The sequence below is a fragment of the Bos taurus genome, chromosome 29 (genome assembly GCF_002263795.3).
Source record: "Bos taurus isolate L1 Dominette 01449 registration number 42190680 breed Hereford chromosome 29, ARS-UCD2.0, whole genome shotgun sequence".
NCBI classification, from domain to species: domain Eukaryota; kingdom Metazoa; phylum Chordata; class Mammalia; order Artiodactyla; family Bovidae; genus Bos; species Bos taurus.
Genome location: NC_037356.1, coordinates 17,068,990 through 17,087,170, shown reverse-complemented (window position 1 = coordinate 17,087,170; position 18,181 = coordinate 17,068,990). Strand labels below are relative to the sequence as shown.

At 46.7% G+C, this 18,181-nt stretch overlaps 1 protein-coding gene across 8 annotated transcripts in view; it reads right to left on the bottom strand.

The window, feature by feature from the left end:
- Positions 1–18,181, bottom strand: part of TENM4 (teneurin transmembrane protein 4) — an 851,321-nt gene that overhangs the window by 316,858 nt on the left and 516,282 nt on the right. For 7 of the 8 annotated variants that reach the window (XM_015461146.3, XM_024987529.2, XM_015461143.3 and 4 more), the window contains one exon: positions 8,126–8,335. The exons of the other annotated variant lie outside the window; for it this stretch is intronic. In XM_015461146.3, the coding sequence (XP_015316632.2) occupies positions 8,126–8,335 (210 nt within the window). The remainder of the gene's footprint in view (positions 1–8,125; positions 8,336–18,181) is intronic. 8 annotated transcript variants of the gene reach the window in all.

The window sequence follows — 18,181 nt, the reverse complement described above, 5'->3', positions numbered from 1 at the left end:
ATCAACCAGCTGAGGGCAGATCTAAAACTGGCCCAAAGTTGCACAGTCAGAGGCATAACCCAGCTTCTTCCCTCTCTCCTACCTGGTGGTTCTCCACGTTCAGTCAACCTCACGCCCTGCGCTGTGGGTCCCGGGAGATGGCGGATGTGAATGCACTCGGGGAGTGCCAGGGTTACCAAAACGTGAGACCCACTACTCTCTCAAGCTCTCCTTAGCTTTCTTCCTGGCATCACTTCAACAGTCTGTGCTCCGAACTGTCAGGAGATGCCTGAAGATGTGGCCTACTGGCCACAAGGGCCCCAGGGAGCAAGCCACAAACATTCCCACAGGGACACAATCCAGGCTTAGTTTCCAGGTGGAGGGCTACCGTGCCTTCCTCAAGGGGTGGTCTAGGAATTCCTAGATCCAATCAAGCCAGACACCAAAAATGTTATTTCTGTACCTTTTAATGCAATGGTATTTGGGGAAATTAGTGGAAAGGGAGCTGCAAAGAGTCTGCGATCGTGTCACGTGAGTGACTAATTAGAGGGCCCTGGTTCTCCCAGGACGTTTGGTTACATTAACTCAAAATGTGACCTGTTTATTTTGCAAGGTCAGGAAGAAGCCTTACCTCCTAAGAAAGCCAACGTGGCGATTAAATTAGAGTCACCAGAGTCTGCCTGAGGTAACGTATGAATAAGGGCTTTGTGGACTCTACGAAAACCGGAAGTGACCCCTGTGTGGCCGTCCCCACTGCTCCCACTTGGGGGGGCACAGCCGCCTGCCCCTGGAGGGAGGCACCTGGTGAGGCGGAGAGGGCCCTGGAGGCTGGGGCTGTTCACTGACCCTTGACTCTGCAGTGGGGCAAATGCTCTCTGTGGGTCTCCGGTTATATCGCCCATGCGGCCCACTGCGCCATTCCTAGCAGGGTGGGTGCATGCGTGCGTGTGTGCGTGCGTGTGCGTGCGTGCGTGTGTGTGTTGTGTTGGGGGGTGGGGTGGGGTGAGGGGAGCTGGTAAAAGAGAAGACGAGAGGGTATCAACTTTTTTTTTCAGTTTTGACCACAACACCTATATATGCTCAGCTTTGAAGACACAACGTCAGACAAGGCCTGCCTCAAGGAATCGGTGGTTGAACCTGGAAATCAGACTTGGGAATAAGCAGGTCCATAGGCTGTCACGGAGAGGTTTATGTAGAAGACAGCAAGGCAGCAAAGAAAGGTGGGCGGGTGGGGGTGGGGGGTGTCCATACACCCGAAGGGGCTGTCAGGGAAGGTTCCTACTCAGAGTCACCGAGTTCTAGACTTTGGAGAATAGAGCAGTTGGCCTCTCACCTCCTGAATTCCTAGGCCTGCAAGGCAGCCAACCTGCTGGCACTGGCCTCTGGAACCCCCACATCTACATTTGAGTGGCTTGGTGTTTCCAAGCACTCATGTCAGATAAATATGGAGCTGCCCAGTCAGCAATCTGAACCTGTATCATGCCTTCTAAGAAAGTAAGTGTTAGTCGTTCAGTGGTGCCCGACTCTTTGCAACCCCAAGGACTGCAGCCCACCAGGCTCCTCTGTCCATGGGATTTCCCAGGCACGAGTACTGAACTGGGTAGCCATTTCCTTCTCCAGGGGATCTTCCCAACCCAGGGCTTGAACGCAGGTCTCCTGTACTGCAGGCAGATTCTTTACCGACTGAGCTACAAGGGAGGCCCTTGTAGCTTCCCCTCTAGTTACTAAGTTTTCTGGTTATCTCTATGATTGTCTGTTACTAGCCTTTCTGAATCATGGGACCCCTTCCACCCATTTAAGAAAAGGTACAATTCAGGATCACCATCGTAAGCCACCATTCCAAAAAAAAACCTCAAAACTCTGAAGGCTGAGAGGTTTTTCTTTTCTAAGACAAAGTTTTATCAAAACTGTTCTGGTTGTGAAGCCTGACCTGAACAGTCATTTATCTCAGAGTCCTTTTTTTGGTTTGTTTAAATCTCACCAGAGTAGCTGTTCATATGTCTGACTGCAGAAATATCAAGGTATTTGGTTACCGTGGGCTTGCCCAGCACTCTGAGAATGTTAGGAAAGACACAGTATGTGTACTGAATTTTATTCCTTAAATCTAAAAATTCCTAGATTCTAAAATGCAACTCCAAGGGCTTCATTTAAGGGATTTTTGACTCTATGAATTAAATGCCTATTTCAGAGGATATTTATGCTTAGAGTCAGTGCCTGTTACCCCTCATCCATCAGGAAAACATCCACAAACATTTCAAATGGCATTGTGGATGAAGGCAAGAGAGAAGGAAGAAATCAATTTGTCTTGTTCTTAGGAGTTAAGGACTTACATTCTTGACGTGGCTGGTGTAAGAATTTATTTACCAACAAGAATCTTTTGATGCAAGAGAGCTGGTGGTGAACAAAAATGCCTGAAAACTTCATATGGTCCTATGTCCTTAACCCTTGGGTCTTGGGCATCATACAGACCCCCAAGTACCTGCAGTTGGCATGGAGCAACTAAATCAGGTTCCATGAAATTCACAGAGAAAGGAGACAAAAGCCTCATTGCATACGTGTCCATAGTAGGAAACAGGCACAATTTTGCCTTATGATTTCACAAACTGACTTAACAGGACCCCGGCAGACTCCCTCAGGGGAATCTGGATAGGTTCTAAATTAAGTTGAATTTTTTGTTGTGTTTTAAGAAAACACTTTTGGAAGGAGCTCACATACATAGCAGTGTTTCTCATTTAGAAAGAAAAATAAACACTCCTCCGCCAGATTGGAAGTCAAAACAAAATAAGCCCAGCTGCTTAAGACCTGAGAAAGTCAATGAAACTGCCAAACAACAGTGATGTTGACCAGTGTGACCAGCCTGAGAAATCTGGTGAGGCCCGGAGCAGGGGGAAAAGAGGGAAAAAAAAAAAAGGCCACGGATCGCCCAGCATCCAGGGCTTGGCTTTCAAGGAGCAGCAGCAAAATTAGGTGTCCAAGTCATTGGCCTGATTCATCTTTGAAACTCCCATAGTCCTCACCAAAGAACAAGGGAAAGATTTCACTCTGGTTTCAAACAGACCTGGGAATCAAATCTGGTTCTGCGACCTAGAAGCTGTGTGATTTAGGGGAAGTTACTTAACCTCTATTGCCTGCTATTGCCTCCATGAGAGTAAAAATGGCCATGACACAAGATAGATAGGAAGATTCAGTGAGATTCCATGAATACCCATGATTCAATGAGATTACACATCTCTCACATAATAGAGGCTTCATCAAGGTTTGTGAAGTGAGTACTAGGAATCTAACAACTAGTAATTTTTTTTTTAATCAGCTTTTCTTTGGTGGACTTCCCCTTATCTTCTTTAGCTTCCTACTAAAAAGACACAGAAATAACAGGATCTGGTACTGAAAACAACACAAAAAAATTGGGGGTAAAGGAAGAAAATTGAGGCCCGAGAATCAAGTAGGCTTGGGTATGAGTCTCTGCATGCCCTTTAGGAGCAGTGAAGCCATGGGCTAAGCCCCTGACCCTCTCTGGGGCCTCAGTTTGCTGAACAGAGACAAATAGAAGCTCAATAAAGATAACGTGTGTAAAGAAAAGACACACCAAAGCTGCTCATCACATGTAAATTCTCCCACTGTTCCTATCTCACCTCAGCTTTGAGAAATGGACAACTTTCTCTGAGCTATTTATTTTCTGAGCCTCTTAAATATTAACCAACGAGCTTTTAAAGTCCTTCTACTTTAGACTTTGAAAAAAGTGAAAGTGTTAGTCATTGAGTCGTGTTTGAGTCTTTGCGACCCCATGGACTGTAGCTCGCCAGGCTCCTCCATCCATGGGATTTCCCAGGCAAGAATACTAGAGTGGGTTGCCATTTCCTTCTCCAGGGAATCTTCCTGACCCAGGGAGTGAACCTGGGTCTCCTGCATTGCAGGCAGATGCTTTACCATTTGAGCCACCAGATGACGGCACATTTAATATTTCCTTTGAAAAGTTTCTGTGGGGATAGGGACAAAGATCTACTTAATCCTAACCACTTCCTTAGCTCCTCAGCTGTGACAAGTTGTTATTTTAGTGAAATCTTTCTTTGTATCTATCAGTGACTTCTAGATGGTTATCCCTGGGGTGGATTAGGATTTTGATGACAGAGGAGAGCTGCTTCCCGGTTCCTTTCCTGTTCTGTGATGCCCCACGTGGCCTCCCTGCTCTTTACACGGGGATTTTAGGAGGGCGGTTCTGTGGAGCCCCGGGCCTGGGATCGCAGCTGGGGCAGGAGTTGACACAGCTGGAGGCAGAGGGCCTCCGGGAGCCCGTGGAGCACACAGCCTGGCTCCCAGAAGGCTGCCTCCCAAAGGGCCAGCCCGCAGAGGAGGGTGCTGAGTCAACTCTTGCCAGAGGAAACTTCATTTTCACCCTCCAGGAGCTTGAGGGGCTGCCTTTGTCATTTAAAGTACTTTCTCAAAGATGCCTCTGGGGAAGTAGGCCTCTAAAGGAGCCAGAGCAATTAATCTACTTTGTCGGGTGGTCTTTAAAGCCTTCAATTGGTGGAAAGTAATGGAGGTGTGCAGATAGGGAAGGGAGATAGTGACCCCAGAAGGGTTTCCCCATTTCACCTGCGCTGCAGCTGAGGCTCTGGGGGGTTAGGTCCTGCGCCCAGGGTCGCATCTCTGGGGCTCGATTTCAGAAGGCTTGACTACAGGCCTGCTCTCTTGGGCCTCCGAGGTGGCATCAGTGGTAAAGACCCCGCCTGTCAGTGCAGGAGACACAAGAGATGCGAGTTCGATCTCTGTGTCGGGAAGATCCCCTGGAGGAGGGCGTGGCAGTCCACTCTAGCATTCTCACCTGGAGAATCCTGTGGACAGTGGAGAGCCTGGTGGGCTACAGTCCACAGGGTCACAAGGAGTCAGACACGACTGGAGCGACTCAGCATGCACGCCTGGACTCTTGGCTGCACTGTGGCCCTCATGCAGTCTGTTCTGCTTGCTCCTCCCTTCATGTATTTACTCACTAATTTTCACTCCCTAAAAAGCATCTGTAAGGCCCTGCACCAAACTGTTAAAAGTGGATATCTCTGGGAGGAAGAGTTACCAGAGGACTTCACTTGTTACCCTTCCGCACTGTTTGAATGTTAGCAAGCAGTTACTTTTATAAATGACAGAAGCAACAGAGATGATTCCATTAAAATAATTTCACACTTTTCCATGAAAAAACAACGAAACAAAACTTAACAAGTATTGGGCCCACTATGGAGCAGGGCCCGCTCATCCTCACTTGCTGGGCTGGGTCCGTGCCAATGGCAGCAGGTCCTGGGGATCATGGAAGATCCCTAGCTTTGGGGTTTCGGGGGACAGGAAGGTGGCAGGCAGGGTGACACTTGTGACCCACCAAACCCAGAGCAGCGGATCACCAAGGACCGAGACTCTCCCTTCAGGCACGGGATACATTTCTTACCAACCTTTAGAGTGACTCCCAGCTTCAATCCCTGGGTTGGGAAGTTCCCCTGGAGAAGGGAATGGCAACCCACTCCAGTATTCTTGCCTGGAAAATTCTGTCGACAGAGGAACCTGGTGAGCTACAGTCCATGAGGTTGCAAAGAGTTGGATAGGACTGAGTGACTTAACACTTGCACTTTTCACTTTAAAGTGACACACTCAGAGCAAGGCCCCAGGGAAGGACTTTGAAGTGTCTCTAGGTCCCCTGGGAGCTGGAGTAAAGAGGAGCGAAGCTGAGCAGACAGCTGTAGGCTGAAATCCCCCGCGCTCCCTGCACATCAATAATGCAATAATGCCATCAGTCTGCTGCAGAACTTGCAACAGTATGATTGCTCTTGTTCAGTTAATTAGCAAGAGGAGAGATTAAGGACTTTAATCTCCTGCCTTCTCTTTTACCTACAAGGCTTATTTATCTAGAAATGAACAAAAAATATCCCAATGTATATACATATTTTTCCAAGTAAGCTTAAGGCTACTGACTGACACACCTGTCAGCACCCATACAACTCTCAGAAAATCAGAGTACCTTAGAAATTGCTCCATTGTTGGCAAGATGGGGAAACTGAGGCCTGAAGGACAGTGATTGTCCTGTAAGGATAAATAGCCAGTAAGCCATAGAGCTGGGCCTGAAACCATTCCTGGGTCGCTATTTCTCTGCATAGTTTAAAGCAAGGACAGCTAAAAGGTAGAGAGGTGCAATGATGCTGAACCACCAAAAGGACAGCGCCACTCTCAGGAGCACAGAAGGAAAAGGGCCCTGGAGGACGGCTTCGCTCTTGGTCACAGAGAAGCAGGGCTCAAGATCCTGCCAGAAGAGAACCACCAAGGCCAAAGATCTGTCTGGTTTTCACAGAGAGCAGAGGCTGGGAGAGATCCTGGTTAGGGGAGGGAGCTGGGGATAAAACACCTTTCTTTGTCATGGTGGTGGTGGGGGGTGGGGCCTTGGGTAATGCCTGAGAGCCTCAGTTCAGCACCCAGAGGAGCTCAGGTCACTTACCATGTGGCCTCCCACACCCTTCCAAAGTTAATGCCTATTTACTGGCCATGTTCCCAGGTATAAAAGAGCTGGCACCAGGATCCCAGCAGCTCCCTACCCTGGGTCCTTTGTCTATGTTTTCCCTCTGCCCAGCATATCCTGGGTTATTAAAGCCATTGGTTATCCCCATCTGACACACCCTACTTTTTCTTTCAGGCCCAGGGAAGGCCTCCTCTAGGAAACATTTCCTGATTCTCTTGGGCAGACTGGAGGCTCTTCTCCTGAGTCACCCCCACACCAGGTTCCTACCTCCTTTATCACCTTAGGCTGTAATGATCCTAAGAGATAAGGAGTCTGACTCTTCTGAGCATTACTAAGGGCCAGGCAGTGTGCTGGGAGCTTTCACATACAGGCTCTCTATAAATTCCTTGGAGGGAGGTGGGTGGTGACTGTGGCCATGACTAACCTTTACTAAACTCTATCCCAGGCCCTGTGATGAGCCCTCATCATGAGCTGGGTACCACAATGCCCACGTTATACTTGCTTGAGGAAAAGCTTAGAGGCAATGTGCCCTGTCTGAAATTCCACAGCAATAAAGCTTACGTTTAATGCAAAGATGTCTGATTGCAGAGCCCATTAGTCCTGCCTATTCTCTCTGAATCTTTGCCACCTTTTCCAGAATTGGACCAGAATTTAGTGCCAAATAGGCACTTACTAATAAATGTTTGCAAAATCAACACACAAGCTGCAATGTTAAGTGGAGAGTCTCATTTTCTTTCCTCTTCTTTGATAATCAGGACATACTGGTCCATCAGGGAGATCCCAGGTTATCTCATATATATCACCCACCTCCGTAGGCTTGACTCCCCTCCAGGCTTTGAATTCTTACAAAGAAGTGGACTAGTCACTGCCAGACACAGAGACTGCGAGTACACTGGCCCAGGTCACATAACACCTGACCAGACGCTAACACTTGGGTCTGCAAGCTCCTGGCCAGCCTGGACCTCTTGCACTGAGTCCTCCCATACCTCTTCTCCTTAAGAAAGTCAGGGCAGGATTTATAAGAGGAAGTTCCCTGCTCAGCCCAGTGGCTCTCTCTGCAGTCAGCTTTCAGCCTTGCAGCTGCCTGGGCTCCCAGGCCCGTCTCCAGGCAGCGTGAAACCTCAAGAACTTCCAAAAATGCCAGAAGCCTTTCTCTCGGCCTCCTCATGGTCAGTGGAGACACTACGAGACCGGTCTCTTAGGCAGGGTTGTGAGGAGGATGCAATAAAGCAACAAGTGCCAGTGGCTGGCACAATTCCTGGCACACAGCAAGCAGTCAATCGGTGCTATTTTTGACTTTTCATTTTCAGATTCTATCTTTGTCTCTCTGTCTTTGCCTGACTCAGGTTCTACCTGATTTTTTGTCTCCTAGTATCTGTCTGAGCATCTCTATTCTGCAGCTCTGTCTGCCCGACGTCTGTCACAGGGGTGGGAACAGCAGTCCCCCAACCGCGCAGTACCCAGCAGTGCAGCCTGGCAGGAGCGGGGCTTCCCCCGCCCATGGAGCCTGCCAGGTCCCCCCGAGAACCCCGCGCTCCCCATGCACCAGGCCCCTCCACCCCTGCAAGCAGCCCAAGCAGGCAGATTAACCAGCATCGCCAACGAAAGGGTAAAACAACACAAACCCACAGAAGTTAGGAAGAGAGAGGGACTTACCGTTTGCCGCGACCCCCAGGCTGGCGGAGCCACTTTTAACTAAGAATGAATTAGGGACAAACTCTTCCTCAGAGTCTGAGTCCGGGGTTGGCTGGGCCACACTGTTGCCTAGCAACCGCCTCTGGCTCTCATTGGCCGGAGGGGAGGGGGGCGGGGAGGGGGACTGCTCAATAGGGGTTGATGAAGCGGATGAACAATGCAAGGGAGCACCTGCGAACCACAGAGACAAACACAGACAGGAAAAAAAAAATAATGAAAATTGGTTTTGAGGCACACGGGGAGGGGGAGGGCGCAAAATAAAACACGCATCAACAGGGGGAGGGGGCTCCCAACACTGGGCGATCTACTGCACACGTGGCCCGGGGGCGGGGCTGATACCTCTGGCAAAGCGGGTGCAAACTCCTGAAGAGCTGGCCTCCTGCGCAGCTTGCCAAGAGCAAGACCCTCGGAAACACTTGGGAAGGCCTTCCTGCTTTGCCTGCTCTCTGAGAGAGGCCTGAAAACCTGAGGTCTAGTCCCGGGGGCGGGCTGTGTCTTCTATCACACAGCGGCCCCGCTCTGAGTTTCAGTGGCGTCTCTAATAAAATGAGCATCCACCCTGGGTGATCGCTGAGCCCCTGCGAAGAAGTTGGCCATTCTGTGATGTCAGCGAACTGAAATAATGTTCTTATTAGTCAGATTTTAATCCAGCATGCCTGGAACAGCCTCTAAGCCTCATAAAAGGTAGCGGGGAACTGGAAAGAATGATCTAGTGCCCCCTTCACTGCTGGCATTCTAGGATTTCAACACACTTAAACTTTTCTAAGAATCTGACACTTTTAAGATTTTAAGTACGTTCTCTGCAAACTTATTGAGAGAGCAAGAACTCTTAACAGTCTTTTTCACTTGCGTGCCTCTCCAGACTCTAACATAGTACCTAGCACACAGTAGGCACTATATAAATGTTGGCTGAAGAGATGAATTCTAAGTGTTTCGCAGACTAGCGTTCTTAAATTCTAATATTTCAGAGGAAAATACTGTATACCTTTTACGACACTAGCATCCTGTGAGTTTGGAAACACTAAGTTTTGGGGCACTAAGTCAGGAGGCTTGCCTGAAGATTTCTAACATGTCAGGGTCCCACGATTCTAAAATGCCAGCTTTCTATCGTTTTGTGGAAACACTCCCAACTCTTCAGAAGCAGGGGGTGACGACTGGGGACAAGAGCTTTGGGGACAGGCAATTTGCTGTCCTACACGTGTCTGGCCTTTAGGCATGTGCAGTACATCATCTACAAGAGAGGGGACATACACACAGACATGTAGGGGTATACAGTACAAGGCAAAGCATTCACTGGACAGCCAGGCCTGCTGCTTCTCTCCCACCTTGACTCACAGAAGGTTTAAAACATAACCGGACCCATTCAGTGTTTCAGAGACCAAACACTTAGGAAACAAAACGCAGCCCAGACACATCATCACAAGATTTGGTAGAGCCCTGAGGAAGAGGTGGTATAGAGAGCTGCTGATTCTTCATGGGGAGGGGCTGGGGGGTCTGTCTACCAAGAGAGGCTCACTCAGTTCAGTGACCGAATCCTGCAGGATTGTGCAGGTTCCATGATGCTCATGTCAACCCCTGAGCCCAACCACATGAGACATTTTATAGAGCTGCTGTGTATCCCACTTGGTTGGTTTGTATTAGAAACTCAGTAACAGCAACAGAGGCAGTAGGAATCCACAATCAAGGTCCAATCTCTGGGTAGCTTTTCCATCTGTGTTTTGGTTCACCTAAAAATTTGGGCTATGATTTACCTTCAGTTCAGTTGCTCAGTCGTGTCTGACTCTTTGCAACCCCATGGACTGATTTATCTTAAAATCGTCCAAATCAGGGTTTCCAATTTAGCCTAGGGAGACCCTTCCCTGACACCACTTACCACATAGCACTATAGGGATGATCATTTCTTTCTTTGAACTAACCTTTTAGTTCTGTTATCATATTTGCTCTGGTGTATTTGGAGTTATCTGTAGCTGTCTCCCATATAAAAGCATATGCACCCCCTTGGGATACAGTACTACCTTCTTGCAGCAGGCTTTGAAGTTCAACAGAATAGGAGTTTGTATCATGCCCTAGCCTCCTACTGACTATATGATCTTGGGTCAATGTGTTCCAGTTCCTCATTTGTAAGTTGGGAGCTCCTCCCCTTTAATAAAGTTATTGTAAGGACTAAAGATACTACATTCGAGCACACGGCATGCTCCAGCGAGCAGAATCCCAGGGTCAGTGCTTAACAAATGTTGACCAAACTGAATGAAACCACCCCATGAAGAATTCCATTCAAGATTTCCCTTCCCCTGCTGTCCCAGGATTGAAAAGATTTTGTCGGCCAGGCTGCATTAATTAAGCAAATATATATTCATTTCCTCATCTTTTATTAACCAAAGACATCTTCTAATCTCCAATCAGAGCTTCTGATGAGCTTGAGATAACCAGGACCAGACCATGCTGAGTTGTTAGAATTTCAGACAAAGGTTAAGAAACATGATCTGTTGTTCCAGGGTGCTTGTTACAGCCTCTTCCTGAGTAAATCTGTCAAGCTTTATGAAATAAACAGTTCCAGAACTAAGTAACTTGTTCCATCACAAACTTCAGAGATTCTGGGCTAAGAGCAGCACAGTCCCTCCCAGGCCTTATGCCTGTTTCTTCTCCCTTCCATGCAATCTCTAGGCCTCACCCCAGGCCTCTGGGGTTGCTCTGAATGTTCATACCTAACATTCAAGCACCTAACAAGGTGCCAGACCCTTAATAAATGAAGTGAAAGTCGCTCAGTCATGTCCAACTCTTGGTGATCCCAGGGACAATACAGTCCATGGAATTCTCCAGGCCAGAATACTGGAGTGGATAGCCATTGCCTTCTCCAGGGGATCTTCCCAACTCAGGGATCAAACCCAGGTCTCCCATGCTGCAGGCGGATTCTTTACCAGGTGAGCCACTAGGGAAGCCCAGACCCTTAATAGGTGCACAATAACTCATGAGGTTTCCGTGATGTACAGAAACTATTGGAACTATGTCAATTTCCTCCCTCTCATTCATCAGCATCTCTTAATTTAAGTGGTCCCCAGGCAGGGGCATAAAACCATCTCCTGGATGCAAGAACATTCTAGAAGTAATTTTTATGTCACTCTTTCCTAATATCTATTTTGTAAATGTTTTATAATGTACATAATACATTCCTGCTTAAAACACATGTAATAAAATGCACTGCTGTCTCAATTTGGCATCCTTGGCAGCAGTGCAGGATTATATTAAAAGAAAGGGCTCTGGATCCTACATCTGAACTCTACTGTTCTACTTGCTAGTTCTGTAACAGTGACCTCGGTCAACTTACCCCACCTTTTGTGACTTGATCGCCTCATCTAAGTAATCATGATCGTGAAGTTGTTCAGTAGTGTCCTATTCTTTTCGACCCCATGGACTGTAGCCTACCAGGCTCCTCTGTCCATGGGATTTTCCAGGCAATAGTACTGGAGTGGAAGTAATGGAGAGCAAAAAATAAAAAAAGAATAGCTACTTTACAGAGTCGCTCTGAGAATTAAAGGAGTTAAAACAAGTAATGTGTTGAGAATGGCATGTGTGTTAGTTGCTCAGTCTTGTCCGACTCTTTGCAACCCCATGGACTGTAGCCCACCTGGCTCCCCTGTCCATGGGATTCTCCAGGCAAGAATACTGGAGTGAGAATGGCATGGCAGCCAGTAAACACCCAATAAACTTTAGATGTCGGTATGCATAAACATGTATGTATAAAGTGAGGGGGGCTAACTTTATCTTTTCTTTATAAGAGCAGCATGTGAACGGAGAAGTATGGCGAGCACTGTTTCATTCCACAGACATTTCCTAAATGCCCCCTGAGCAGGTTAGAAGGTGAGGGGGGTACAGACTATGAGAGGCGTAGCCCCCAAGGAGCTGGTGGGAGGGCAGGGGGAGTGTCCCATGCAGCTCTCAGCACGGCAGGGGTGGGACCTGTCAGAGCAGAAGACTCCAAGCAGTGCCTGGAGGATGTGCGAGGGGGTGGGGAGCTCGCTTCAACTGGAGGCACCAAGGAAGGCTTTCTGGAGCCACAGAGGATTCCAGAGGGAAGAGATGAAGAGATGGGGGCTTGAGCATCCACGGCAGAGGGAGGAATATTCTGCCTCAGGTCCTTAGCCCCGACCTGGCCTCAAGCAACCTCCCTGGCATCACTCTGCCTCTCAAGTCTCGTAACTTCTCACTACATGTGCTGAGACTGGTTGACGTGCCCTGACTTCCACATACTCACCGACCCCTTTTCTGCCCAAGTCTGCAGATCTGCACAACTTCAGGGCACCACTGGCATAGAACTGATCTGAAGGGCACCCCCTGGAGCACAACTACAAAATTTTGCCTCTGAGGTTCTGTATATGCTGTTCCTTCTTCTTGAGTGTTTCCTTTCCTCTTCCCTTTTCTGCATCACTACCACCCTTGTGAGTCTCATTAGCCCCCAGTCAGCCTCTGGGCTTAATCTCAAGATCGCTACCCCCAGGAAGGCTTCCCAGATGCTCCAAACCTGGTTTTGGCATGCTTCCTGGGGGTTCCCTGCTGCAACACTTCCCATACTGTAGTGAGGACTTGTCTGTGGCCACCCCCTTGCCAGCCTGGCTTGTCCATTACTGTATTCTCCAGTGTCCAGCACAGTGTCTGGTACTTAGAAAGTACTACAAATATTTGCTAAATGAAGAAAGGATGGAGGGAAGGCAGAAGGGAAGAAGAGGACTTTGATTATGGCAGCAAAGGTCTATGTGAAGAGAGAAGTGGGAAATGAGTCTCTGAACAACAGGTTTAGGCCTTGAACACAAAGAAAGGGAAACCAGACCTTAGGTGGGGAGTCACGCGGGTTTTTAAAGCAAGAATGTGACAAGATTGGGACCGTACTTTAGAAGGATTTGATCTTGAGACTTCAGGCATCTGCTTCGGCACCCAGACTTCCTTTTTTAATTGGCTCACAGCTCAGCTAGGATGTTGAAAGTCCATATGATCTGGGCTTGCATTTTAGGTGGGGCCCAGATGCATGTATGTGTAGGCAAATAAGGATGCCTGATACCACGGGCAGGACTAGGGAATTGGGGTTAGGGGTCGCCTTGCCATGTATCCTGATCATCGGCTGAAGGGAACCTGGTACTGCAGAATTTTCCACTGTGTCTCTGCTAAAATGAGATGGGGTGTCTGGAATACCTCACCTCAACAACAGGGGGCCACAGAAGGGTAGGGGGTGGCCATGCATGTCTCTGGAGAGAAGGTCTTTGAGCCTAGCTTGCACTTATAGTAGATAAAGGTGGAGAAAGGAAAAAACCAAAGCAACAAAGTGAGAGAAGGCAGACACCCTATGGTCGAGGGATGGGGGTGGGAACAAGCATTCACAGAGCTCCTCCTCTGGGAGGAGGATCTTTTTACAAGATCTTTTCTTCACAATAACTATGGATTGGAAAACCCATGCCCATTTTCAAGGTCAAGAAATGGAGGCTTACACAACTGAATGCATTTGTCTGTGGTCACAGGACCTGGGGGAGAACCCACAATGGCAATGCTCTGTCCACTGAGGGGGTGTGAAATACATTTATCAGCCCTGGTTTGGAGTCTGGAGGGGGAGACTCCTGTCCATCAACTGAAACACATCTAAAGTGGAAAGACTACAGGATTCCTGTTGAACAAACCAGGGACCAAAGCCCCAGTTCATAACTGGCTGTACAACCTTGGGTGAGTCACTTCACTTCTCTGAGTCTCCATTTTCTCCTTTGAAAAATGAAATCACAACATCCACAGCAAAGAGCTTTTGAGGGGAGGATGGTATCATGCTTGTAGGAAGTCCCAATGTGAGGGCTCAACCAACATGGATCCCTTTACCATCCCTCCAGTTGTAGGTCTTTGAGAGGAAGAACAGGCTGATTTTGGGGAATAAACAATGACAGATCTGCAAGCCTGCCAATGACACCTTTATCAATATGCATCGCTTACTGACGTCGTACAAGAGGAATGTGTTAGGCAGACAGCTGTGATATATGAAAGGAACACATGACAAGGGAGTCCTGAGCTCTACAGGAAGAGCAATTTCAATCCCTCACACTTTGTGTGTATTGATGGCAGCTTTCCTTAGCGTTTGAAATGTAACCTATAACTAGGGCAAGCTGGTGCTCAAGAAAGAGCCTCCAGCACTCTGCATTCTAAGTTGTCTTTGGAATACGCCGGGAGACTAAAGTGTGAAGGGCTAGCTGATGGACGCATTTATTACTCTGCCAAAGAAAGGACCATTAACAAAATGTACTTTTTTACACTTTTCTCAGCAGTCCTGAGAAATCCATCTAAACGCCCAAATGGAACCTTATTGATCTCCGTTAAACCCCATCTAGGCTCCGGTGGGGAAAGTCACAGTCTGCTCACATAGTGGGGAAGTGTGAGTCCTACAGTAGAACCAGAGCACACGCTGCTGCTCTGGGGGTGGGGAGGGTGGAGCACTCTCGTCCCTGGATTAGGCAGTTCCCTGGATCCGGGTAAGAGCTCCTGATAACCTTCTAAGCAGCAGCCCTGCGTTTTAGAAGCTTGTATATAAAATGTTTAGCATAGTGTCCAGTAAATAGCAATTACTCAATAAATGACACCCTGAAAAGACCAAAACAAAACCTTGACACCTAAACAAGTAGCTCATTTCAATGGAACCCTGAGCTGATGGATTCATCCTTCCTGTGGAGCCTGGCTGTGTTTCATCTCCTCAGTGTCCCTCCTGGAAATACTCTAGCCCCTCCACTTAAAACCAAATGCAGGGACTTCCCTAGTGGTCCAGTGGCTAGGACTCCATGCTCCCAATGCAGTGGGCCCGGGTTCCATCCCCGGTCAGGGAACTAGATTCCTGCATGCTGCAACTAAAAAGATTCCACTGCAATGAAGACCAGCTGCAGCCAAATAACTAAATAAAACAACAAAAAACAAAACTCCAAACCGAATGCATTCATTCTCTCCTCATGAGCCAACCTCCTATCTATTTCCTCTTAACAAGGCAGCCAGTTGCTCCACTAAATAAGTAAAATCTTAGCCAGTGCTGAGCAGAGGATGGAGCATTAAGGAAAACTGGAATCTCCTTCTGATATGAAGCTCTGAGGTTGCTAGAGGACCAGGAACTCCATTGCAGTGACAGCATGCCCTGCTTCTGACAACAGTGAGTGTTCGTCACGTCTATTGATAAAACTGCTCAGCCTGCCCCACAGAGACCACAGCTGCTCATCTCTGTGGCCTGGCTCAGAGTCTCAGCTTAGAAAAGGTTTGCAGAACTGGTTACCATCGTTTTTTAAAATGGGTTGAAATCCAGTGTTGCCAAGCATTTCAAAGTGCTACAAATCTGAAGCCAGAGCACCAGAGGGACCTCTCGTTCTGGTTTGCCAGTGACAGCCTCAATGCACGTCTGTGATCCCACATCAGTCAATAATAGTGCCCTGCCTTTCCTCTAAAGATGTCCTGCTCTGGACAATCATGTGGCCACCCCATTTGAGGACAGTACTGATTCAGTTCCACATCAGATACAGTTTGCTGCAACAGACTAGAGGTCAAGAGGTCTGGGTGCAGGTCAACAGTGTGCTGTGGGATCATGGGCAGGACCTCTGACCTCTCTGGCACTCACATTCCCCCTTGGGGAGTTAGACCAGAACACCCTAAGTTTCCTCCGTAATCCAACATTCTACAAGACAGGAGTAACAGTAGTTCACTACCTCCATGGGTTATTCTGAGGGTTAAAGGAGGCTAGAAAAAGTGCTGGATAAAAATAATTTATAATGGAACGTTAGGTCCTTTCAGTATACTTAATGCTCATAAAACATTTATAGAATAAATACACTGGTATAAATGCATTCCTATACAAAAAATTGGCTGAAAAAATCTTTAGTGTTAGTTATCACTGATATCAGCTTTTCAAATATGCTTTTATAGCTTTAAAATTTTCTACAATGAGCACATGAAGTTATTTTTATACTTCTAAATATGATTTTTTCAAGCTACAGGAGAAAGTGAAATAACAAATGTGAAAAATCTGGCATTAAGTAGATGTTAAAATAGATATTGGCTTTAAATACAAACAAGATTTTATGCACTGATATTGGTAATATAATTTGATATAAATTGATTTTTAAAATGTGTAAACTTTTAATTGAGTAATTCCACTTCTAGGAATTTACTCAAGAACACAATTATGATTTTTGAAAAGATTTATTTATAAGGATAATCATCACAGCATTGTAATAGACAAAAGTGAAAATTTAAAAAAAATGTTAAAAAGGAAAAACATCCTGTAGGTTAAAAAGTGACATTATGTAAATTAAGGCACATCAATAGAATGTTAATATGCAGACATTATAAGCCATGTTTGTAAAGAATGTTTAAGGACATGGAAAAAATATTTTAAAAGCATGAGGCAAAACTGTATAAAAATAATTGTGACATTTGTTTACATATGTGTGTGTGAGTATGAATAATTAACAAAAATGTTAAGGCTTGTTACCTTAGGGCAGTAGAATTCCAAATAAGTTTTTTTTTCTATATTTTTCTAATTCTTTCAAGGAACAAATGTGGTAATGCAATTTTTAAAAAGCTTTTTTAAACAGAAGAAAACACACAGAAAGGCAGCAAATACAACAGCTTCTGCTTTGGGTTCCTCTTGGGATGAGCTTGGCAGAACCACAGTCTCCAGGGTCCAAACTGCCTTCTTTTCCAGTGCATTGATTCTGTGGGTCTTACTCCCCAAGCTGGGCAGCTCCCACTAAGTCAGCTCTCCTCTCCTCGACAGTAGCTATTTTCAGAAGCAGGTCTGGGGCCATCTGTCTCTAAGACTTATGCTGGGAAAATGGTCTCTGGAAAACAGGACGCAGTAAATTTCTCAGGCTCAGCTCATTTGATCTCCAGCTCTCCTCCTCACAGGTTTCTCAGGGTCATTTTTTTAAAAAGCATTCACCAGGAAAGGAACTCTGTGTTCACCTGTTCATCTGGGGAAGCTCAGTGCCTGGTGTACCTTCCACAGCAATACTGAGAAAAGAGTAGCTCGTGTCTCTCTGGTCTTCACATAGTCGACTTTTTTGATATAGATATACTAAATGAGGACATTCATTGATTTTTCTTTTTTTGGTAATAACAGCTTTTTATGTTGCTTAGTTGCTAAGTCATGTTTGACTTTTTATTGATCCCGTGGACTGTAGCCCACCAGGCTCCTCTATCCATGAGATTTTTCCAGGCAAGAATATGGGAGTGGGTTGCCATTTCCTTCTCTGGGGGATCTTCCTGACCCAGGGATTGAACTCATGTCTCCTGCATTGGCAGGAGCTCTTTTAAAAAAAAACAACAACAACAACACTGAGTTACCTAGGAAGCCCAGTAACAGCTTTATTAAGAGATAAATATATGCCATGAAAGTCACCAGATAATCATGATGGTGTGATGACTCACCTAGAGCCAGACATCCTGGAATGTGAAGCCAAGTGGGCCTTAGGAAGCATCACTACGAACAAAGCTAGTGGAGGTGATCGAATTCCCGTTGAGCTATTTCAAATCATGGAAGATGATGCTGTGAAAGTGCTGCCCTCATTATGCCAGCAAATTTGGAATACTCAGCAGTGGACACAGGACTGGAAAAGGTCAGTTTTCATTCCGATCCCAAAGAAAGGCAATGCCAAAGAATGCTCAAACTGCCACACAATTGCACTCATCTCACACGCTAGTAAAGTATTGCTCAAAATTCTCCAAGCCAGGCTTCAACAGTACATGAACCATGAACTTCCAGATGTTCAAACTGGATTTAGAAAAGGCAGAGGAACCAGAGATCAAATTACTAACATCCGTTGGATCATAGAAAAAGCAAGAGAGTTTCAGAAAAACATCTACCTCTGCTTTATTGACTATGCCATAGCCTTTGACTGTGTGGATCACAAATAAACTGTGGAGAATTCTTCAAGAGATGGGAATACCAGACCATCTGACCTGCCTCTTGAGAAATCTGTATGCAGGTCAGGAAGCAACAGTTAGAACCGGACATGG